At 37.3% G+C, this 25,594-nt stretch overlaps 2 protein-coding genes across 4 annotated transcripts in view; one reads left to right on the top strand and one right to left on the bottom strand.

Annotated features, from left to right (window-relative positions):
• The window catches only part of LOC134804513 (uncharacterized), a 42,012-nt gene that overhangs the window by 6,166 nt on the left and 10,252 nt on the right, over nucleotides 1-25,594 (top strand). For 2 of the 3 annotated variants that reach the window (XM_063777608.1, XM_063777600.1), the window contains exons 2-3: nucleotides 24,002-24,131; nucleotides 25,093-25,278. In XM_063777608.1, the coding sequence (XP_063633678.1) occupies nucleotides 24,002-24,131; nucleotides 25,093-25,278 (316 nt within the window). Of the gene's footprint in view, nucleotides 1-24,001; nucleotides 24,132-24,258; nucleotides 24,427-25,092; nucleotides 25,279-25,594 lie in introns of those variants that run through there. The other variant, XM_063777616.1, reaches the window with a different exon arrangement.
• LOC134800998 (uncharacterized) overlaps nucleotides 1-25,594 on the bottom strand; it is a 201,707-nt gene that overhangs the window by 176,064 nt on the left and 49 nt on the right. The gene's annotated exons all lie outside the window — the stretch shown is intronic.

Here is a 25,594-nt window from a genome sequence, read left to right as displayed (position 1 = left end):
CCAGTAATATCACGAGGACATTTTTAATTCATTAAAATGGCGGGGGTTCGATGATTATTTGATATTCGGAGTCAATATTTGTTTTTTATTAGCGCCGACGTTTGCCACGCATCTGGACATTTGTGTGATCCTCTGTCGACTGCTGCTTTTTATTTTTACTCTTAATCATAATTTCTAACAACAACATTTCGTGAGTGTGATATACCTACGTGGGAATTCTGGTCTCTGTATATATTGCCGGTCACGTGTTTCATCTGACTCCATTTTACGAACATAAAGCTACAATTTTACAAGTCAACAATATGAATAATACTGATCAAATGGAGTCTCGTTACTGGACAAGCGCTGTCAATACGAGGTTTTTGTTATTATTTCTACTTTATATAGCTTTTAGTAGGAAGTCATGTGTGTCGGGCGTTATACAACTCATACATAAGTTTAACCACCAATGTCGCCTTTTAATCTTATTATAAGATAATCGTCACGATACTCTTAAACTTTTTTCGTGGTAAATTATCATATCAAATTGTAAAACACGTAACACGTTGTTTTGTCGTCACGCAATAAACAAAAGCATGCGTCAGAATTAATATCAAGTCTTAACTATTCCTTAAATAATATTTATTTTATTCAATACGCTTAAAAGGGTCACCCCTACGCGTAGGGGTGCCCTCGCATTCAATTTGTGTTTTGTCAATGATGCGCGCTCGATTTAATGGCAGGTGACGTTTATCGCTCTGGCTCGCCCCTAGCAGTAGCCCTGCTAACTGTATAGGGATGGCACATGTGATAAATGTGGGTGTTGTGTTACGAGATGTACAGTGTTTGTTTTGAATATATCATTGTCTGTGACGTGTTATTTAGGTTAGTGTATTAAAATGTAATTTAGTTCTTTTATCAAGAGGGGTTAGGCAAGTTTAAAAAAAATACAAGCTATACAATAAAGTACAAATTGTATTTTTATAAATCGAATAAAAACTGTAATACATATATAGCTCATTCAATACATGTGTATTATTATTATAAAAAAAACGTAAGTTCAATTTGGAAACTCGAAACATTACTTCCGATATGAAAAGTCATAATATATGGGAGAGTCAGTTATATCGTACCAGTTTTATGTCTATTGACGATTTTGTTTATTAATCTAGATACAAAATGTGTATATGTATACAAGTTCAGTATCTGGGGCGTCTGGGCTATATTAAATATGGAGAAGAGCATTCTGGGATTAAATTAAATTAGCCAATTTTTTTTTAGCGACAGTCAACAGTAGGTACGATTAAGCCGAAGAGTTGACTCATCATCATCATCATATCAGCCAAAGGACGTCCACTGCTGGACATAGGCCTCCCCCAAAGAGTGCCACAATGACCGGTCTTGCGCCACCCGCATCCAGCGGACTCCTGCGACCTTAACCAGATCGTCAGTCCACCTTGTGGGGGGTCTTCCCACGCTGCGCCTTCCGGTACGTGGTCGCCACTCGAGAACCTTTCCGCCCTAACGGCCATCGGTTCTACGGGCAATGTGCCCCGCCCACTACCACTTAAGTTTAGCGATTCGGAGAGCTACATCGGTTACTTTGGTTCTGCTGCGGATGGCCTCATTTCTGATGCGATCACGCAGAGAGACTCCAAGCATAGCCCTTTCCATTGCCCTTTGGGTGACTTTGAGCCTTCTTATGAGGCACACAGTAAGCGGCCACGTTTCAGTTCCATATGTCATCACTGGCAACACACACTGGTCGGAGACTTTCGTCTTGAGACACTGCGGAATATTGGACAAAAAGATGAGCCGTAGCTTCCCAAACGCTGCCCAACCGAGTCGGATTCGCCGATTAACCTCTTTCTCGAAGTTGGACCTACCTAGCTGGACAGTCTGTCCTAGGTATATATAATCGTCTACAACTTCATGTGTAAAGTCTCCGATTGTAACAGGAGTTGGTTCTACACGGGCATTTGAGATGATCTTCGTCTTGTCCATGTTCATCCTCAGACCAACTCGCTCGGAAGCTTTACTGAGGTCATCGAGCATCATACTCAAATCCTCCGTAGTGTCAGCCAAGATTACTATATCGTCCGCAAACCGAAGGTGAGTGATGTACTCGCCGTTTATGTTGATGCCAAGCCTTCTCCAGTCCAGAGTCTTGAAAACATCCTCCAATGCAGCGGTAAACAGTTTAGGAGAAATAACATCGCCTTGCCTGACTCCCCGCTGCAACGGAATAGGTTTCGAGTTCTGGTCCTGGAGTCGGATTGACATAGTGGCGTTCTAGTACAAACACTTCAGCACTTCGATATAGCGGCTGTGATTCCGTCTTCACCGGGTGCCTTGTTGTTTTTGAGCTGTTTGAGAGCCATTCTAATCTCGTACAGGCTGATGTCCGGGATGTCTTCGGTATAATGTCGGGTCAGTCTAGCTCTAGGGTCTTCCGCCAGACCAACTTCGGGACTTTTAGTCGCTGTCCATAAAAGCTCTATATCTCACCCAGGAGCTCGGGTCTGGATGAAACGATTCTACCATCCTCAGTTTTTAATTTGGCGAGCTGGCTTTGCCCAATAGACAGATCTCGTGCGAAAACTTTAGAGCCCTTATTCCGCTCGATGGCCTCTTCAATACGACTTGTATTGAATTGGCGCAGATCACGGGTAAGGGACTTAGAGATCCGTCTATTGAGCTGCCGATATAATGTCGCATCTTCTGAAGATTGTAGAACCATTCTTCTCCTTTCCTCCAAGAGTCCCCGAGTAGAGTCGGAAAGCCTTTTGGTTCTGTTTGTCCGCTGGGCCTTAAAGAACTTAGACCCAGTGCTATGGACAGCTTCCACAAAGCCGTCGTTGAATTCGTCCACATCGCCGCCTAGGCAATCAAAACGGTTTTGGAGTTCCAGCTGGAAGCTCTCGGGGTTTTGAATTTGGACTGCTGCTGGGCGGAGCGTAGACTTCATCAGTCGAGAGCGCTCTAACTTAACAGATATATTCAATGTGACTCTCACCAGACGGTGATCGCTCCCGGTTTTGACCATATTGATCACAGAGACATCATTGAATATATGCTTCTTTGTCGACATGATGAAGTCAATCTCGTTTTTAGTTGCACCGTCGGTACTCATCCAGGTCCACTTTCTGTGTTCGCGTTTCTTGAAGAAGGAGTTCATCATGCCAGCCAGTGGGTGGCCCCGGTGGTTCCGAATTCCAACTCCAAATTGCCCCACTCTCAGCTCTTCACCATCTCTCTTACCCAGTTTCGCGTTGAAGTCCCCCATGACAACGATGAAGTAGGTTTTGAAGCTATGCATGGCTTTCGAAATATCCTCATACATAGCCTCCACCTCGTCGTCGGAGCGTGTCGAAGTCGGCGCATACACCTGTATGACCTTCAACGAGTACCTCTTGGATACTCTGAGTATAAGGTACGCCACCCTAGCCGATACACTCTCGATCTTCACTACGTTGTTCACGAGGGACTTGTGGACGATGAACCCGACACCTCCCTGGGACTGCTGGTCGCCCTCCCGGAAATAAAGCAAGTTGCCGGACTTCAGCGTTATCGTGTCCTCCCCCTCTCTTCGGACTTCAGATAACCCTATGATATCCCAGCGCAACTTGCTCAATCCTTCCTCCAGTTCCACTATCTTTTCGTCGGTCCGCAGTGTACGCGTATTATATGTTGCCAGGGCCAGGAGTCGTCGGTGGTGGTAGCCGGACCTTTGCCGGAGATTCTTAGCACCCCTGACCCCGCTAATACCCTGGCCGCTACCATAACCAGGGCACCGGGGGTCGCCGGAACCTCGGGGCCGTGGTTTATGTGACTTTTCCATGGGGGGTGAATGTCGTAATCGCCACGCTTGGCATGCGGGTTGGCGATCGCAGTATCTCCACCGCACTCAGGGGACGCTGCTGCCCATCCTCCGGTGGTCTTGGTCGTAGTTTAAGGACATACCCGGGTCCTTCTCTTTTCTAAGAGTTGACTGTTGGACTTAAATCGTACCATCAACAGTAAGCCATGGAACGAATTAAAAGAGTAGCCACATTTTGTAATGATTAATATGAAAATAAAACCCACGGAATAACCTTGTTTATAATTGTAGTAAAAAAATTGCGTATTTTGAATTTTGTCTATAACCCAAAATATTGTTGTTATAAACCGTATTTTCGGAAAATCATATTTTTTTCATTCATTTTTACCCATATGCCTTGTTTGCGATTTTTAGATATTTGCGGTAGGCCCTCCGATTATAGAGGGTAATACCATTGTAGTATTATTTTGTGCATCATGTGAGTCATGTGTAAATAAAGACTATAGTTCGTTTTTTTTAGCATTAGAAATAAGGTAAACAATCTTGATGTGTCTTTTAATTGAAAAACGCATTTTAAAAATAAGTTACGGCAAATATGTAACAATTATGAATCTAATACGAACATTTATATTCTTCTGCTTTCATAAGTAATAGTTACTGATTTATAAAAAGCGTTTTTCAATTAAAAGACGTGTCAAGATCGCTTACCTTCTTTCAAGTTCTTTCTAATGCTAAAAAAACGAACTATAGGTTGTAAAGTTTAATTGGCGGTACAACATAGCCGCCTCTCCCCATCATTTTTACAAGTTGACTATAGTTTTATTACTTACTCTACTTCTCTACTTCTAATGTTTCAATAGCACATTTATCACTTCCCTAACCGAACATATGCGACGAGCATAATTTTATCACATAACAATACAATGCCTTACGGCTGATTACTTGCTCAATTCGCCTTAATGTAATTCATACGTCACCAAGTTAAGTTTGTTGACGGTGAAACGAGGAAATCAGTTCATGCTGATTTTAGGTCTGTAGGCGAAACATGACCGTTACTATGTATGTATGTGTTAGTAACATGAATGTTACTATGTACTTATATGCAGTACGGCATGTAAAACGTTAAAATACATAAACGATTAGCTTACCCTGATATCTCGTGGTTCTCATGCCTAAAAATTAACGCACAAAGTTTTCGTCATTCCTAAATTTAAAGAATACCGAAGAAAACCGCTTGGGTTTGAATAGGTACACTTGATGCTGATATTTTTACATTGATCATTGAACATTATGTGACTAGTTCGAATATTTTGTGTCCGAGTCTTGGATGTTTTCCATCACTTAGGGATGTCTAGGATGTAAAATAGTGCCTACCTAAAGCAAGCCTTATTACAGAGTTTACTAAGTGACATGTGTGACTGGATTGATTATGATTAGTGTAATATTGTCGGATTGTATTTATTAATCTTATTCTGCGACCGGCACTCAGACAACTTAAAAAAGTTTGTGCTCTTACAGCGCCATATGCGGGTAGTGGCTGTGAAATTGAATCAAAACACACTCTAGTGGAGAGACGTAATAAAAAGTGCATCGTTAATAGACGACGGTCCATTTGGCCCGACGCTCCCCTTGATTATGACGTCATATTTGCGAGCTTTATTCTGATTGATCATATATTTATGGCATGTGTTATTATAATATTGCAAAGTACTTATTACACGCCGCAGATTTTATGTGCCGATGCTGATAACTCTATCAAAGAATCCATTACATATATTTGTTAAATTACATTTTAGAACATTACTAACTTCTGTTACTGTAGTATAGATTACAAGAGTGATAGATGTACCTAGAGTATTTTATTTTTCTTTAGGAAGTACAGGTTTAAACTCTGAATTTGATTTTCTTTATTCATTCTTCATTCATTAATTCGCATTCATCGTATTTGGTCAAATGTGAATTAATACAGTAAAATTATACATTTAGCGTTTGCGTCAAATCCGGTAGTTCTGATTTTTTGCAGACTTATTTATGATGTTAGTCCAATGAATAATCCAAGTTGGTGACCTCGAGCGCCGAACGCAACTTTGTTAAAAATCGAAAAACCTGCGAAAATTTCGTTTTTTGTTTAGTTTTGGGCGATTCTAAGCCTAAAGGACTAGTTTTTGATAGTACCTTCCTTAGACGTTTTTAAAGAAGAGTAAATTTGCTACAATACGAGTTTAGAACTGTCTCTGTAGATTGAATAGTTTCCGAGATAAAGGCTTTCAAAATTTAGATATTTTTGAAATTGAGCTCGTAAGCTAAGTGAGTGCAGTGAGTATGCACTTTTGACTCAGGCGATGCCGGTTATCACGATTATTCCTAAGGTCAAACAAAGCTGATTTGACGCGGTAGCCACGATATCGTACCGTGCCTACCTAGCTGGTTTGTTACTGCACACCGTTGTATGGGGACCTTGCACTTTGATACTATGCGCTGAAACCTGGCACAGTTGATTGTTAGCTGGTCTTGAGCAGATACAGACCGGGAGCCGTCGAGAGCCACCTCTCATTTAGTGAGGGGGGGGGGGGGGGGGAAAGTTCGACGCTGCCGCGCTTCACTTGGAGCAACATTTCTCTAAAACTATACCTATTAGGGCATGTAATATATCATTTTCGGATAAATTAAGGATGAGGAATCTAGTTTTGGAACAAAAACAATGCACTTTCTAACAAAAAAAAAAAGCATAAAGTAGAAAAGACTAAAAAACGTATTTTTGATTTTTTCATAATTACCAATTTTTTTTAAAAGTGTAGCAGGAATCTGAAAACAAAAAATACAGTCGTAAAGCTACACTTATTACGTTTAAGAAAATATATAGTTTAATATACAAAACTGTTGATGAATGGGAGATAAAAAATAATATTAAGCGTGGGTCAGAGTGATCTCAATACAAAATATTATGAATGTGGGAAAGTTACATAAAATTTGTTCTACAATCGTTTATTTTTCTTGTTTTTCGTAAATAACTCGTAAACGGTAGCCCACAGCAAAAAATTATCTTTTACGTAAATAATCTGTTTCAGATTTCTTATAAAATAAGTACTACTGTTTTTCGCTACCATCAATATTAAAAAAAATATTGAAGGGAGAAAATAAATACTTAGGTCCCCTTTTTTAATCATTCGTAAATAACTCGTAAACGATGGCTAATAGCAAACAATTTTTTAGTAAGTACATGAATAATTTACATAAAATTTCCTACAAAAAAGGTCATTCAAACTTTTTCGCTAGGATCAATATTAAAAACGATATTAAAGAGAGAAAATAAATTCTAAGGTCCCCTTTTTAAATATTGATCCTAGCGAAAAAGTTTGAATAACCTTTTTTGTAGGAAATTTTATGCTAATTATTCATGTGTTAAAATATTTTTTGCTATTGGCCATCCTTTACGAGTTATTTACGAATGACTAAAAAAGGGGACCTTAGTATTTATTTTCTCCCTTCAATATTTTTTTAGGGTTCCGTACCCAAAGGGTAAAACGGGACCCTATTACTAAGACTTCGCTGTCCGTCCGTCCGTCCGTCCGTCCGTCCGTCTGTCACCAGGCTGTATCTCACGAACCGTGATAGCTAGACAGTTGAAATTTTCACAGATGATGTATTTCTGTTGCCGCTATAACAACAAATACTAAAAACAGAATAAAATAAAGATTTAAATGGGGCTCCCATACAACAAACGTGATTTTTGACCAAAGTTAAGCAACGTCGGGAGTGGTCAGTACTTGGATGGGTGACCGTTTTTTTTTTTGCTTTTTTTGTTTTTTTTTTTTTTTTTTTATATGGTACGGAACCCTTCGTGCGCGAGTCCGACTCGCACTTGCCCGATTTTTTAATATTGATCTTAGCGAAAAAAAGTAGCACTTATTTTATAAGAAATCTGAAACAGATTATTTACGTAACAGATATTTTTTTGCTGTGGGCTACCGTTTACGAGTTATTTACGAAAAACAAAAAAAATAAACGATTGTAGAACAAATTATAAGTAACTTTCCCACATTATTAATATTTTGTATTGAGATCACTCTGGCCCACGCTTAATATTATTTTTTATCTCCCATGTAACAACAGTTTTGTATAATAAACTATATATTTTCTTAAACGTAATAAGTGTAGCTTTACAACTATATTTTTTGTTTTCAGATTCCTACTACACATTAAAAAAAAATTGGTAATTATGAAAAAATCCAAGATACGTTTTTTTGTCTTTTCTACTTTATGTTGTTTTTTTGTTAGAAAGTGCATTGTTTTGGTTCCAAAAAAAAATTCCTCATCCTTAATTTATCCGAAAATGATATATCACATGCCCTAATAGGTACAGTTTTAGAGAAATGTTGCTCCAAGTGAAGCGCGGCGGCGTCGAACTTCACCCCTTCCCCCCACTAAATGAGACGTGGCTCTCGAGGTCTCCCGATCTGTATCTGCTCATGACCAGCTAAGAATCAACTGTGCCAAGTTTCAGCGCATAGTCACAAAGTGCAAGGTGTCGCGCACTAACAAACTAGCTAACCCCCCAAAAAGGGAGGGGAAAGGGTCGGATCCCTAGGTCCAATCTAAGCTATATTTCTTCCTGCTCTTAACAACTAGGGCAAGTTATATATGATTTTCATATAATTTAGGGCTTCCTTATTCTATAAAGTATCACTTCAAAGCAGGTATTCATACATTTTGTTGTAAAAATATGAAGCGGATTGAGTGACGATTTCCATAGAAATGTAATTATGGCCAAAGTCAAAAGTTAAAAATCTTTAAATAAACACTTAACTTGGCGTTTTAAAAGTATGTATATAATGTTTTCGTCCCTAAATTATATGAAAATGATATATAACGTGCCCTAGCTCCTAAGAGTAGGAAGAAATATTGCAAAGATTGGACCTGGGAATCCGACCTTTCCCCTTCCTTTTTGGGGGGTATGCACGGTACGATCTCGTAGCTACTGGGCCAAATCAGCTTTGTTTGACCTTAGGAACAATCGTGCCAAGCGGCATCGCCTGAGTCAAAAGTGCATACTCACTGCACTCACTTAGCTTACGAGCTCAATTTTAAAAATATCTAAATTTTGAAAGCCTTTATCTCGGAAACTATTCAATCTACAGAGACAGGTCTAATCTCGTATTGTAGCAAATTTAGTTTTCTTTAAAAACGTCTAAGGAAGGTACTATCAAAAACTAGTCCTTTAGGGTTAGAATCGCCCAAAACTAAATAAAATCCTAAATTTTCGCAGGTTTATCGATTTTTGACAAAGTTGCGTTCGGCGCTCAAGGTCACAAACTTGGATTATTAATTGGGCCAACATCATAAATAAGTCTGCAAAAAATCAGAACTACCGGATTTGACGCAGAAGGGCCACGTTACAAAATTCTACAATTTCACTGGATTAAATGTGATAAATGTGATACTTCAATCGCAAAAGCATAGCATGTTTGATTGGTTTATTAAATGAATACTCGTATATGAAATAAATGAAATGTTGTCAATTCCTATTATTAGCACAAAGTAAATATTTTAAATTCTAGGAGCACCGGCAGAATTAACTATTATTTAATCTTAAGAAACTAGAAAATTAGTGTCAAAAACAGATGCCCAGAACAGAATTCTCAATTTTCTCATTCACTCCTTTCTAATTATCTAACACCCAAACCATATCTGTTTCAACACCAATTTAAATTTATTACATTAAAAAAACCGTCACAATTTAGCCATCAAAACTGTCACGCGTCGAGTCGCGTGCCGTGACGGCAATCCTCTCGGGTAGGGACTTCGATCCCGGTCAAAATCCCAAGCGAGAAATATATCAGTTTTATTGTCCGTTCGAATTTGAGTCTTTTCCTCAATGGTGTTAAGTCGACTTCTCCATAACGCAGCTAGTTCCTCTTGGACTCGATAGAAATCCCTAGCGATGACAATAACACGTGGCCTAACTTTGGCCATATTCTTCTGTAAAAAGTGACTAATCTTACCTACTATGAATTTGAGTTGTAAATGTGTGGGATAGAGCTGCATATTCGATATCACTGTGTGCCAAGTTTGCGATTCGTACAATGTCTCGATACACATTTTATCAGGATTTGAGTCCTAGGTATGAAAGATAAAGTCGAGTTTTCTATGACTTCTAATCTTTCGTATGGTTGTGCGGTCTTTAAAATAGTATGGGGATTTTATGTCAACGTGTTAAGAGTAGTTTTCTAATAGCCATTGGTTTTTCGTTAGATTCGCTGGTAGTGTTAATTTTGGCAATAATAAAGACACGCGTCTGATAATTGAGCCAAAGTAAATTGTTGGTTTTCTGTAATTTTATTTGGGTTTTGAATTTAATTGCCTATGTTCTCGAGATGCGCGTCACGTCTATCCATTCCATTCGTTTTAGTGCTAAGTTCTAGTTATAATATCACCTCTAACGGAGTGATAGCATGTTTACAAGTCTCGGGTTCTTCATTTAAATTTTATTTTTAAAGTGTTATACCTCCAAGTATGTGTGGTTTGTGGTTAACACACCCCGCAACAGACTTGGCCCTATGGCACCCTAAGCCAGGTCACACTTAGTTCAATCCAGGACAATTGACACCGCTGTTCATATGTATTAATACAGTTTTTCTACGATTTGTGCTACGGCTAACTTCTGGCTTACGACTTAAAAAAGATAAAATATAAGTAAAAATTAAAATTCTACCTCCAAATAAAAAAAGACCATTAGAAGGGTGGACCCAACGTCAGTTATATGTCATAATTATTTAATTCCACTGCGCAAAATTACCGTTATGGTCGCGTGCCGCAAATGTGGTTTCTGTGTATACTCCGGGGACAGGGTTCGATTACCGACCCTTGACGTGTCGTCATGGCCCTGTCATGGGTATTGGAAGGGTAGAGCAACGCTTTTTGTGCAGTCTTGTCTAGGATAGAGCAATAATAGGCCTGATTGAGAAACAATGGAGAAATAAATTGGGTATCACAGTTGTTGTATATTAATGCTAGACGTTGTGACATTGAAATTGCATCGCAGAATTCTGATGTATATTCACTTACGCGAAGGATCATTTGTTATTAAATTCTACGATACCCATTCACTCATAAGCTCCAAATCAGATGGTAATAATTTCACCCCCAATTGGGTACAAGTGCTGGGTCTCCCACGGCCGGGACCGAACCGCACCTGGGTTCTCGCACGGCACTTACTCTGGGTTTAAGACGAGATGACAGATTTACTGATAATATGTAAACAGGCTAGCTTTAATAACTAGTTTAAATATGTACTTTTACATTGTTTTACACAGTTCTCTTGGATGCTTTACTGACCTTGAGAACCTGTTGATTGAACTGTTTATCGAATTTTTTTGAGTGCGAGAATCTTTGTTTGTAATGTACGTAATACATATGTTAATTTTAGTAGTATGTACTATGTAGTAGCAAAACACTTTATTGTACATAAAGAAACATAAAACAGGATAAAACAGACATCATTTGTACAAAGGCGAAGTTATCCCTTTCAGGGATCTCTTCCGGTTAACTTTGGAGCAATTTTATTTTGGGACATAGAGGTCTACTACATACTTTATTTTGTGTATTTGAGTCGTAGATCATGTTTTAATGAACAGTTTTCGCATACTTCTACTTGTCGAATTTATTTAGATGTAGTACCTGCATTCTACGTAGAGTCTTGTGTGTATTTTTAGCTTTTAGATTTTGCACTTTGCATACAGGTTACCTGTATGATCTCGTTATGAAACATTTTGCGTTTAGTGTTGGTCAACTTTATATACTACCTATTTCAGCATTTGTACGAAAAATGGCACAGTAATGCTCATGCTTGTGTGTAATTCCGGCACCCACTTAAAAGCATTTGTCAAGGGTCCGGGAATCAAACCCAGGGCCGCGTGAATGCCACCTGGACGGTCTCACAGCACTTAGCGCCGGGACCCCTCCTGCAATCCGTGTAATTGTAGCTACGGATGTCGCCTTTATATTAGGGAATTTGGTGAAATATTTGTGAGGATATGTCTTGAAGACATCTTTGATTGTTGTATGGTGAAGGCAGCTAATGAACAATAACTTCATTGAACTGTGTTTCCACCAGTAGTTTGCCAAATTTTACCCGACAGCTGAAGGAGCGTTATTAAGGATTAGGATAGAGCACATCATCCTATTGTTACTGGTTTCAAAGTAAGCCGAATTACCTAACGTTTGTATCCTACTTGTCATATCGGGAGGTGCTAGATACTACCACCCTACGACAGTTTTATAAACTATAACATTACTTACATGTTAAATCAAATTACATGTTAAATAAATATTGAATTGCGAAACATACGAAAAGTCTGCTTTTCGACTCATTAGTTGAGAGTTATTTGAAATTAATAAATTTAATATTTAAGGCATAACAAAGAGACTAAATATCAATACGAACAAACACTGAAGATATTTTACAAATACATACATCCATATGATATAGACGCTTAATCTTTAGATTGCGTTCTTACAAATTAACCAAATCGGGCCTCAGAGGATTGAATTGTTATGGCTAAAATCCCGCCTTCAACGGCAGATTACAATCATCGTGTACCTAAATCATTCTCGTAAAGCCACCACAGAGGCGCCCCGCGGGGCTCCCCGGCGCGCTGTTGTGCCCACACACTGCCCACTGCTTTATTTCCATTAGTAGTAGAAACTGCACACAAAAGAGAGGTGGCATTGTGTATTCTTCAGTGCAAACTAGACATCAAACTAAGTACCGCGTTAGTCGTCGGCATTTTAAAGCCACTTCTTTTAAAGTCGCTGATTGCAGACCCAAAATCGAAAGATTTACATTTTGGTGGTCAGCCACTTACCGGAGGATTACATATTTTGACTCTCTCGCTTTCGCTGATCAGTCTCGTCAGTCTTCGTACTACTCGTAACTTTTCTCTTCGGTCTGAATGGGTTTGGGATCTAATTTATACTGTTATTAAGTCCCGTAAAAGCTAACAGCGTGCAGCGTCCACGGCATCGAGGTTCAAGAAAATGTTGATTGACTCAGATAATATCTATATAGTATACTCCCAATCTCAACTGGATGCCCCGCCGCGCCACCCGTTGTGCTGTTATGCCACCACACTGCCCATTGGCTGTAGGCCGATTATGATGTTATATTTATGTATAGCTCCTATAATATAACATTTTATCTACACCAATGCAACCGAAATTGTTCGAAAAAATAAAATCTTGATTGTTATGGTACAACCATCCCAATTTATTTTACGTGATGTGAACTTTGACAAATTTCGTTTTTCTATCATTTTATTGAACATGCATGTCACTGTTTACGTTCACGGCAATCGCGGTCTTCATCAAGTATGGCTACCACCAGCTGCTATGCAACTCGTTCGTACTCGCATATTAACTAGTGCGAGTGAGATGTATATAGAAAGTAAATTACGTAGACGTTAGCGTATATGTCAGTTTTGACACTGTCTGTAACTCATGGTATTACAGGTACAGAAATCAACGATCGGTTATTGCTCACGGATCTTGAATTCTTAATGAATGTGAGATGATTCATTCAAACGTAGTAAGTAACCATATCGGTAGTTATTTAACTTGTCTTTTCATCGATTTTTAGCTCTTGATTAATACTTACTATCTGTTCTTTAACACAAACTGTTCAACCACCTAATGCATACTCGTAATCCGAGCCACACCAAGCAAATAATACGATAATTTTATTTTTTATCCAATAATCGAATCGGACAATCGAAAACAATCCTAAACATCGTGATAATCGTACGTCTAAGCTTTCGCGACAACCGTGAATAGGGTACTTTAGAGGGGTTGGATAGAGATGGACTTACGTTGACTTACCCGAGTGAAAGGGAGAGGGATGCTGAGTGCATCGACAGATTGCGGCGCACATGTCGCGTTGCGATGCTCTTTTTTGCTAACTTTATAGTGTGGGATGTATCGATACTTTTTTTTTCTTTTAGTATCGCTCGAAACTCAAAAACACTTGACATTGCATGATTAAATTAATTAATCGTTGATAAAATTTCGTTTCTGTAAATTAGGTAATAATGTGCAGGTAATAAAAAAACCGGGCAAGTGCGAGTCGGACTCGCGCACGAAGGGTTCCGTACCATAATGAAAAAAAAAACGGAAAAAAATGCAAAAAAAAACGGTCACCCATCCAAGTACTGACCACGCCCGACGTTGCTTAACTTTGGTCAAAAATCACGTTTGTTGTATGGGAGCCCCATTTAAATCTTTATTTTATTCTGTTTTTAGTATTTGTTGTTATAGCGGCAACAGAAATACATCATCTGTGAAAACTGTCTAGCTATCACGGTTCGTGAGATACAGCCTGGTGACAGACAGACGGACGGACGGACGGACGGACAGCAAAGTCTTAGTAATAGGGTCCCGTTTTACCTTTTGGGTACGGAACCCTAAAAATGTATTTGTTTTGTTTTCAAACTCCCAGTTTGTGCTATATTGTGTCCCGTTTTATTAATAACGTTTTATTACGTTTAATTCGTAAATACGTTGAGAGTTTAGTACCTCTACTTGTCGTTTAGAAACAGGCGGTTGTTGTTATAAATTACGATATTCATATTATCGATAACATTCGGAAAACATCCCCATTCAAGCTGAGAGCGTAAGTGAAAGGGGAGCCGCGGGCGAACTGCAGCACTTGTTTGTGCGATTTAATTTCATTTATCAACGAATTACTTACTGAGAGAGAATTACTTAGCCGGATTACCCCGCCCTCCCCTGCACTATGTAAATATGGCGCTTTTGATCTGTACTCACTCTGAATGTATTTTAGGTTATTTATTAGGTGATGCGTTAAGACAAAAGTACATACTTAAAGTTATTAATCAAGATATGTGTCTTGAACTAAAGACATGTGTACTTACTTACAATAGGTAGGCTAAAATCATCTGTATTAATGTATTATAGTTGACTTATCTCTATACATACTTATATTTTAGTTAACAATTATTACCTAGTACCTTAAGAATATCATCATATCATCAACCTATTTCAACAAAATTCATACGGAATTGTGAGAATAAAAAAAACATTAGTAAACACCAATTTCAATAATAATATTCTATTTATTCTATTTTTCAATCAACTGCAACCCCTCCCGCCCGAAATAATCCAAGGGCTTGAATTTGTTTAAAATACATTTGCATATTTATTTGCGTACATTAAAATGCAATATATTTGATGTCTCAATGTAACGGTAGGGATTTTCGCCTGATGTATTTCAACTACGTAAGGGCGTATGTTGTATGCGAAGTATGTTTTTAATCGTCCTTTTAGAAAAATAGTTTTAACGCGTGGATGATTTTATGGTCGTTTATGGCGTTTAGTTTATGGGTTAAACACTTGTTGCCTTCGCTCACATATTGAATTGATACATTATGGATATAAGAATTTGACAGTTCTAGCGTGTGCGACGTTAAAATTTTATACTAGTTAATATCACTATTGTACCATATCTTAAAATAATATTAGAAATTGTTTCTTTGCTTTCGCGCTTTTAAAAATTACATATATTATTTAATTACAAAATAATTTAACATTGAAATAACGCATGCAATCCAAATTAATTACCTGTAAAAAGGTTTAGAAAAAAAATACACATATGTATTAAGTGAAGGCCAAGACGGTTGCTCAAGACAGAAAGGCGTGGAAGGATCTTGTGGGCCTCCACAAGATCCTTCCTCTTTATGCACCTCCTAGGGCAACAACAACATTATTTTAGGGACGGTTGCACCAAATCGTCTGGCACCGTTTTAGCGTTCGGTTAATTTTATTGTATGGAAAGTTGCATACTTCTCTGCTGCTTAACGTTGATCAGTCTGTTAATTGTGGTTGGTGCAACTGGCCCTAAGTCATCTTAGTAGCTCCTTACTAGTCGTTCCTTAGTGTCCAGTCTTAAATAATTCAACGTTTAATAGGTACGTTTAGTATAGATCAATAACTCAATATTGTAGGTATAAATCCTATCAGTAAAGTAAAACTTGGACCTAGAAAATTATCTGGCTCCAATTTCACCACGGTGACAGGTGCGACAATTGTAAAACATCACTGTTGCTGACGTCATTGTCACAAGAAACACTACAATTGTCACGAAATTCCGACATATAACTCATTACCTGTCAAGAATTACCTACAATTCTTCTAAATCTTGACAATTGTAAGAAACTTCGCAAAAGAAATATCTGTTTTTTTCCGATATAATAAAGTTTTTTTTTAAATAATACAATGATGGTGGCAAACAGGAATACGGCCCGCCCGATGGCAAGTGGTAACCGTAGCCCATGGATGCCTGTGACGTCAGCAACAGTGATTTTACAATTGTCGCACCTGTCACCGTGGTGAAATTGGGGCCTGATAGCTATATGTAGTGGATATATCGACTTAACACAATCAGGGCAATAAATTTAATGTTGACATAGTGTCAAGCCAAAAAATGTGGACAAAAAATATATTTAAAATAGCTATCGTGAATTTTTTGTTACCGACGGTTTAACGGAGGTTTAACGTGTTCAAAATGCGAAAGTTTTAAATGTTATAAAAAATATGTCACACTAGTATATTATTTAGGTATTACCAACTAAAAAAAGACTCAAGTAAGTTAGACGGAGTATATTAGCCTTGATAATATATCAAACATTTATAGAATTTAAGTATCACAAAAATAAATGCCCAAAGTGCATACAATAAAACAACACTCAAATACGAAATTGAAAAAGGAAATGTTAAATCAGAGCTCACTGAAATTAAAATTATTTCACTCACAACGAAATTAACATACCTTACTTTTAAGATGCCACAACAATTTTACTGTTTAACCAATATAGCTTGGTCTCCTCGCACTGAAAATTAGGAATATAATTATTCTCGTCCCTGTAGTGATCGAGTACGTAGAAGGATCTTGTTAATTTGGGCGTTTTAGTCTTCAAAGAGTATCAAACACGACACAATGTCGTTAATGGGAAAGCATATTTCACGTTGAAAGGCGCCGAAAAGCGCATGCGCTCGTTTATCTATCTGAAATTAAGGGGAACATTTTAAATGCAACTTGAGTGCTCGCGTCACAGTGTTGCCATGTGATGTGTGCGTTCTTCAATGTTGTAAAATTTGAAATCATTTTTGTTTTTTGGTGGCTGTATTTGCGAAATAATAAAAATAATTTTCGTTATTTTCATAATGAAACCAAAAACATACTTTTACTTATGTATTCTATATTTTTTGTGGGAACTCAATACAAGTCGTATATGAAAATATTTCCTTATATGGAGTCAAAACTATACTAGAGGGTCTAAATGTGTATGAAAATCAGTTCTTAAAGTTACCAGTTAGTGGGAAACTTGTTATTATATTTAGAAAGCCCTGACACTTAAAACCTTTTAAGATTATAAAATACAGTTTTTCATTCTGTGACGATAATTTTTGCGAATATGTCGCTAATATATTCGGCATCAGCCAGCAAGAACTTTGTAATAGCAGATTGTACAACAAGGGCATAAAGTGACCCATTTTTACCCGAGGCAAAATAGTAGACGAGGGTAAAAATGGACATTTATGCCCATGTTGTCCACTCTGCTTTTCACTTCGATTGCGAGGAAAATAAATTATATTTTTCACGGCAATTTACACCACGAAATTGTCGTAAAGCGAAAGAACATAATACATAACCAATTCCCGCCAACTAACTTTTTAATTTTTTTTTTAATTTTCAACATGTGATCAGAGTTTTCAGACGCTTGGTTTTCTGCCAAGTCAAACATTTCGGAGCATTTTTGAACGATAATCGACTCCTATTTTATTGAAATTTAATGACAGAAAATACGGATTTCTAATAAATTGTAGCAAAAGTAATAGTTATTTGTTTTACAAGGGGGCAAAGTTGTTGTTTAACCGCTCGTGCTAATATTGATACCCAAGCAAGCGAAAGATTCCAAAATTGAACCACGAGCGTAGCGAGTGGTTCGAAAAATGGAATCTTGAGCGTTGCGAGGATTTCAAAGCACGAGGGTTAAACAAAATTTGCCCCCGAGTGAAACACAAAATTTTTCACCACACCAACCCGAAGCAAATATTAAATGTAAAATATCAAACAAAATCAAACCAAATCTAATCCAAATGAATGTTATTCAATATTTATCATCCAAAATCATCATTTAAAAGTCAATTCTACCAGCAAACATAAGAAAACAACTCAAAATTAGCATTTGATTACTTTGCCTCACATGTGAATAAAATGCAACTTTGCTATCAGTTTTTGAAGTGCAAAGTAAGCCTTTCCGAGCTGGTGTGGTGAAAAATAATATAACAAGTTTTGTCATCTACACAATTTTATTGCTCAGTAAAATTGTGCAATATGTTTTAACTGTTTGGCTGTTGAGACCGATTACCTTAGTCTTAGAAGAAAATTTTACTTTTATGCTCTAGAGCATAAAATGCGATTTTATGTCGTCTACGCACGACATAAAGGTGCCCTTTTTGAGCATGAGAAGTGAAAAATTTAATTAATACATAGTCGGTATAAAAAAGCCTAGGGTATTTGTGGACATAATTTAAATAATCTTGTTAGAGGCGTACATCAGATTGATCATGCGATCAACTATTCGATTTACCATTATCCAAAGAGGGGCATTGGCAACCCTAAACAAAATAGATGCGCGGGCGCCGCTCGTAAGCTCGCGTTCCATTAGCGCGTTTGAATTTAGACCGCGGCGTGATTGGCTCTCGTGAATCATTATGACATTCTACAGCATAAGGTCACATGTTAATGCTAACTAACAAGATATGGGACTTTTCGACTGACTCGGCAGCATTGGCGCCTGAATACAGGGTGGCAAGTAGATTTTTTAAAGTTATTTAAGGGAACACGATGTTAAAGGTTTTATTTATTTAATGCTTGTCTCTTGCGTTTTATGCGAAGTACTATAATACTGCTTTGTGCATTATCAATTAATCGGGTTTTTTTATCAGTTAACAAGTATTTACGACAGAACAAGGAATAGGTAGCTATTTATACAATTAAACTCTTCTTACTTTCCGTACCAGTTATTTTAGCTGCTTTATTCGACTTGTTGATTTAAATCAAACTTAATTATACAAACAAAAGTCCCTCTAGGTATATCTGTAAATTGTACATTGTCGCACATCCTGTATACATTACTAGTGTACATCCACAAGGAGATGTGTTGGATGGCACGCGTGCCGAGTCCTGACATGAGGTTACACACAAACAAGCGGCAAAACGACGGCTATGCAACTCTTCCAGCGCAGCTGTTCTGACTTAGTAAAATATATCGTTGAGCGCTAAATCAAGACAAGAAGAGAAAATTGTTGACGTGAAATGAAAACCTTTTTTGGTACTCCGTCTGAAAAAAAAATGCAATATAGCTTTTTCATTTATTACTTTCGGTTTTAAGGTGGTTCTGCTTGCTCGAATTTCATACAAACTTTCTTGGCACCATAGCTCCTATTATATAGGGTTTCTTCACTTGTATATGTAATGTTTGGGTAGTATATATATTTCTGTCTTCGCGTAACGTAAAAAATACTAGATTTTGATTAATATTATTAAGAAAAAAGCCTTTGAATATTGGTAAAATTTTGCCCCATTTTTGTTTGTGTGAGTGATGCTTAGAGTATAGGTGTAATTCTAACATGGCGACTTCATTTGACAAGCAATCATTTTTAATTTATCAAAGGTGTAACAGATGGCACTTTAAAACCGCAACACAGATTACCTGTGTATTTTGTTTTATTTTCACTCGATAGAGGGAGATATATTTAATGCACAAAACATGACGTTACGAGTATACTCATTTAAGAGTCTCCTTTCTGATATAAGTTCATTCCCAGATTTCATATAACTTATTATATTATACAATAAAATACATTTATATAACTATACATTTAATAGAAAGGTCCAAACAATCATTCGCGTAACGGTCGTCCACCGAAAAGCCTTGTGAATTCTGCTTTCGTTTCGGCAGAAATATAATGTTCTTTGGAAAAGCCTATATTTATTGTAACAATGATTTTTAAACTAAAGTACCTAGCTATATTTTTCTCAAAAATATATAGGTATGTGGAAAAAAATGTCATCTTGTAAATAAACAAATAAATAACATTAGTATATAGATTGTTAACCAAGGGATCATTTCTTGATGATATTTTTTTCAAAAATGTTGCCTTTCACCCGAGTTGAAACACTCTACTTTTCGTTTCGCATACGAGGAAAGTAAAATGCATGTGTTTTTTTAAATAAATTTTAATAGTAGGTATTTTTGAGAGTAGGTACTTTCAATTAACAATTTGGCTAAAAGTATCGTTATTTATGGAATGGGGAGTCAAATATCAGAATGGAAATTGTATAACAAATCCATTTATACCCAAATTTCAATTGCTTATTGTAAAAATAATAATAAAATCGTACTTGGAATTGGAACCTAAACTGCTCTAGTGCAGAAACGTATCATTTCCTGCACACCTTTTATAACAACAATGACCCTCTTTCATAGCATGAGAAATGAAACGGATATTTCTTGTTTTCTTTGCATTATCATTTTTCTCTCGATAATTTAATCAAGTTGCAACATTAGTAGAAGAATCGTCATAAATTCATAATCATAAATTCATAAATATCAAAATATAAAAGGACATACATTTTTAGAAGATTTCCCCGCGCGACGTTGCCAAATGGTTTAAAGGGCACCATGCTCGCAATTCGCAACGTTTGGATGTCAATAAGTAGACAAAGAAAAATTATATTTCAAATCAATTCAAATTTGATATTTTTGACAGTAATGGGAAACTTAAATAAGAAGGCATTTTTCGCCCGGGTCTACTATGGTCAAATGGTCTAGTGGCTTTTAGCTATTGAGTATAAGTCTAATAAGTTGAACAGAATGACTGAGTTCAAAACACGAACAAAGACTCATTTCTTTTTGTATATTTTTTTCATTTTTTGGCTTTTTATTACCTTATTTTTTTATCACACGATTATTTTACGATTTTTAATCATTATCAAACAGGACTTACCTAATCGCGTATAATTATGTTTTTAAATTTACCTCCGAGTTCCAAGGTTCCGACGGCGTAGTCCCCGTGGTTGTCGGGTCGGGCTCTTAGTTCTCTTAGACAACGGGGACAACGCCATTCTCGAAAAGTTGGAGGTACATTTTAAAAACTTAACTAAAACGGTTAAGTACTGTTTTTCTAAATAATAATATAATGAATAGTATTTATTTTAACTCTGAATTAGTTTTAATATAAATATATATATTAGAAAAGGTGGAAACGCTGACCATATAGTCATCCAGCGTGGAAATGCTCTCAATATCCTTTAGCATTGCATTTTCTAAAATCCTATCTAGACGGAACAGGAGATTATGTAAAATGGTAACTATGTATAATTTCAATAAAATGTAGGTAAAGGTATACTTAAGTTAAGGTATACTTACTTACTTTAGTTAGGTATAGTTTTTAGGACTGACCAACAATGACTACGATATTTACGATAGGTACAGAAAGTAAGGCTGACTGCTGTATAAACGTAAGGAAACATAATTATAATTATGTACAACAATATATAAGGTACCTAAATAAACGAGTTCGCATCCCATCATAATCACAATATTTTATTGTGTTTAAAGAACAATATATTTTGATTTTTTCTGTTTCTCATTACTTCCCCAAAACTGTGACTCACACGCCAGCTTAGTAGTGTTACGTTAGTACTAAGCTAACATTGAAAGCGTTTTTGAAACTTTAGGTAAAATAATTTGCATCATTTTCAATTAATAATAAGAATAACAATATGTATATATGTAAAATACCTAACTTAAGACGAAAAATAAATAAAGAGAATTGTATATAAATTATAAAATTTTCATAAGATAAAAAAAAAACAAAAAAATTAAGCACCGTCGTGATTTGAACCCAGAATCATTGTCACTAGCTTAAATTTATTCAAAACAGATGTTGTGGGTGCCACAAGCACATGACAATTAACGTCTGAAAATTTCAGTTGGTTCCAAGTTACTTGTCAATGTCACAAATAAGAATTTAAATTCTAAATTGTTTTTACAAAAAATTAAATTTAATGCGCTGCACTGCGCCCTCTAGGATACTTTATTGTAACATTCCAAATCTACTGACATTTGACACTGACTTTAGGTATGTAAGTGTGCGTGAATGCAAGAAATTGCAATATTTTGCAGTTGGATTCCGATAATAACGAAATGAGACACTGTTGAGTTAAACATGTTTCGATTTGGATGTAGTATTTTTTATAGTTTTCGCCCATATCAACACATCTTTTGAAACTTTGTATTTTGGGAGAAATGGTGAAAATCCACAATTCGTGCACACTGACGCCATCTTTTGGCTGATAATCGGCATCCCATCCCTAGACATCCACCTTAAGTTAGAGTTACATAGGTATATCCAGCTATCGTATTATCATACAAGTTTTGTGTTGGTGATAAGTTAGTTCAAAAGTCGAATAAATCCGGAATATTTTTATCAAACACTTTGTTCTTGTTGAAATTCCTTTCGATATCCTCGTCTGAAAGGCAGGAGTCCCCGATAACACCGACCGTAATTTAGTCCGTGTTGTACTAAAATGACCTTTACCAAGCACCGAATATTTAAGATTAGTTTATCTTAACCCGTCACCGAAACTCGGACCTCCGGTTCAACCAAATTATCGTAACACATGATACAAACTTACTGTAGGTGGATTTAAAATCGAGTGTTCTTTGTTTCATCTGCTTGTATACATTGGTAAATGTTGGGTGACGAATCAGACGCCAGCATTTTCGAATTCCATTTTTGAATTGTTCACGTTCCATTGGCGCCATGTTTTTGTTTTGTTTTTTGTCTGTATTTATAGCCGGCCATTACATAGGAATCGGCCTGTAGTAAAAAAAAAACAAAGAGGTTGAATTAAAAAAAAATCACTACAAATATCACGTTTCAGTTACTTATTAAGAGTTATTAAAAAAAGTATAAGACGATCACAAGTCTGCTAATTAAGATTTCGTTATACTGTAAAAAAAACCTGAATTCATCATTTTTACTTTTAAAATATTTAAACCCTTTCATTTAAGGTCGTCTTTTGTACGAACGCCGGCTTGTTTTAATTGTGTTGACTGTAATGGTACAATCGGCAAATATTGACACAAATTATAATTGGATCGGGGGTTGAAGATGCTTACATCGCATAGCTCTTTTTAATTTCTGGTCTGATTGTTTGAATACCGGTATAAAATGTTAGTAAAACTTTGGTAAAAACCCTACGTTTTTTTACGTTATATCAAATTAGGTAAGGCGAATGCAACGTCGCTAATATTTTCTTTTCGAGGTCGTTTTTTTGGGTTTTATTATCATCATGTTATAATAAGATGATGAGGGAATCGTTCGTATAAAATTCCTTTGTCTATTTCCAACATGTCTAAGTAAACAAACGTTTTTTTGCCGGGACAATTTCAGTAGATAGCTATATTTAAAGCCACACGTTTTAAAATTTACATATAATAACGGGTTGTTGTTGTTCATTTGTCCCCCGGCTAGGCTTACCGCGGAGTTGTCCGCAACCAAAACAGCGCTGTTTACTTTCCATTCTGGATTCGTGTGTTGTGCATTAAAGGTACCTTCTTATACCTATGTAGTATAAGCAGGCTTTGTGAGAATTACTGAAGAAACGTTGTGTCGACTTCGGCTATGTGAAATGCGTAGCGTACAGTTAGTAAAATTACGTAAACTTTGAAATGAAAAATAAAAAGTTTTTGCTGCTTTACTTGGTAAACTAAACGTGGTAGAAGTTGGTTTATATTTATACAATTTTCTATATTCTATTTTATCTACCTCTATAATGACTGGACAATATGTTTGATGGTATGACAATACACTTCTTATGGTTATTAAGTGTATATTTGCTTTGCCAGGAGTAATTTTTCTCAGATAAATAGAGCTTTTAATTTAAAAGGTAGTATAGTATTCCACTAGTACTAAATCACAATCCAAATAATCTTGTATAAGTAATTCTGGGTGGAATACATCTACAATTTGTTTATTTGAAGATGTTTGTTGTCGGCTTACATTAGTCGATGGTAGTTACAATAGAACAGTTGGTAACTCAGAGCCTTGTTCCAGCTACCTCTGCCTGAGTGGCGTGGCCCGCGCGGACACCGTGGAAGAGGTTCACGACGGGCTCCACACGCTGCTCACTGTCTGCTGTATGCTGTGCAAGCCACGCGTGGAGGACGTCAACAATATCAACAATGTAAGTAGAGCTTTGTTCCAGCTACCTCTGCCTGAGTGGCGTGGCCCGCGCGGACACCGTGGAAGAGGGTCACGACGGGCTCCATACGCTGCTCACTGTCTGATGTGCAAGCCACGCGTGGAGGACGTCAACAATATCAACAATGGAAGTAGAGCCTTGTTCCAGCTACCTCTGCCTGAGTGGCGTGGCCCGCGCGGACACCGTGGAAGAGGGTCACGACGGGCTCCACACGCTGCTCACTGTCTGCTGTATGCTGTGCAAGCCACGCGTGGAGGACGTCAACAATATGAACAATGTAAGTAGAGCCTTGTTCCAGCTACCTCTGCCTGAGTGGCGTGGCCCGCGCGGACACCGTGGAAGAGGGTCACGACGGGCTCCACACGCTGCTCACTGTCTGCTGTATGCTGTGCAAGCCACGAGTATAAGACGTCAATAATATTAATAATGTAAGTACCTACATAGTTAAGTGCCTTTATTAACGCTAATTACCATAGGTCTTTACTATTCCGTTTTTCTTCGGCCCTAATCTTTTACCTGAGAAGACCGAGCTGCTTCTCTTCCGTAGTGATTTACAAGTGAATTCAGTAAAACATTTGGAAACTGTCTGAAGACATTGGAATTAAAATGGAATATGTAATAATGTTATATTTGCAATAATGGTGATTTTCATGATGGAAACTACATAGAAATCTACGTCGGCGTTTCTTTATGTTATGTCCATAGCTTTAGTAATGATACATATATATATATTTTTTTTATTAGAATAGGAACTCATTTCGACGCTTTTAAAATTGTAAATTACTTTTAGAGTTAGACCAAGAAAAGTCTCTAGCGATTATGCACGCAGTGCAAGTTTTATTTTAAACGTCAAACTTCTATAAAATTATCAATTAGCCGATCAGGAGATTATCATGAAACAATTTTGGTTTTAATTGTTTCATGTAAACCTTTCTTGTTGTAGAGCCCAGAGCGCTTAGCGGCAGCTCAATCCCTCCACGTAGCCCTAGGAAAAGGCTTGTGCGGGGCGCGCGCCGACTTTTGCGCACTCTTTAGTGGGGCGGAGGTGGTCGCGCGAGACTTCGTTCGCGCTGCCAGGACCGGCCATTTGCTGCGGGTCATGGCCGAGCTGGATCATCAGCTGGTGCAGGTAAATTCAATAGAACATAACAATATTAACGGCCTAGAACTCTACTCTAGAAGAAGGGTTCTAGAGAAGTCAGCGATGTCGGTGGCGCTCCAAATAAAATGGATCTTACTTAGCTTGGTAGGTACCTTTGGCTCTAAAACTACACATTACCGTGGATCGGTCTCAATGTGACTTATATTTGCGGTTGCGATCCTACTGTACCGACGAGCTTCACACAGATAAAAGTCAACGTATGCAGCTCGCATCTGCTGACCGGTCCTTAATTAACGCCGTATCGTTGACGTGTTTGCGCAGCAAACAGCGCTACCGTGCCCGA

The sequence above is a fragment of the Cydia splendana genome, chromosome 2 (genome assembly GCF_910591565.1).
Source record: "Cydia splendana chromosome 2, ilCydSple1.2, whole genome shotgun sequence".
Classification (NCBI taxonomy): domain Eukaryota; kingdom Metazoa; phylum Arthropoda; class Insecta; order Lepidoptera; family Tortricidae; genus Cydia; species Cydia splendana.
Note: the sequence above shows the minus strand (reverse complement) of the source record. Positions and strands in the feature narration are given on the sequence as shown.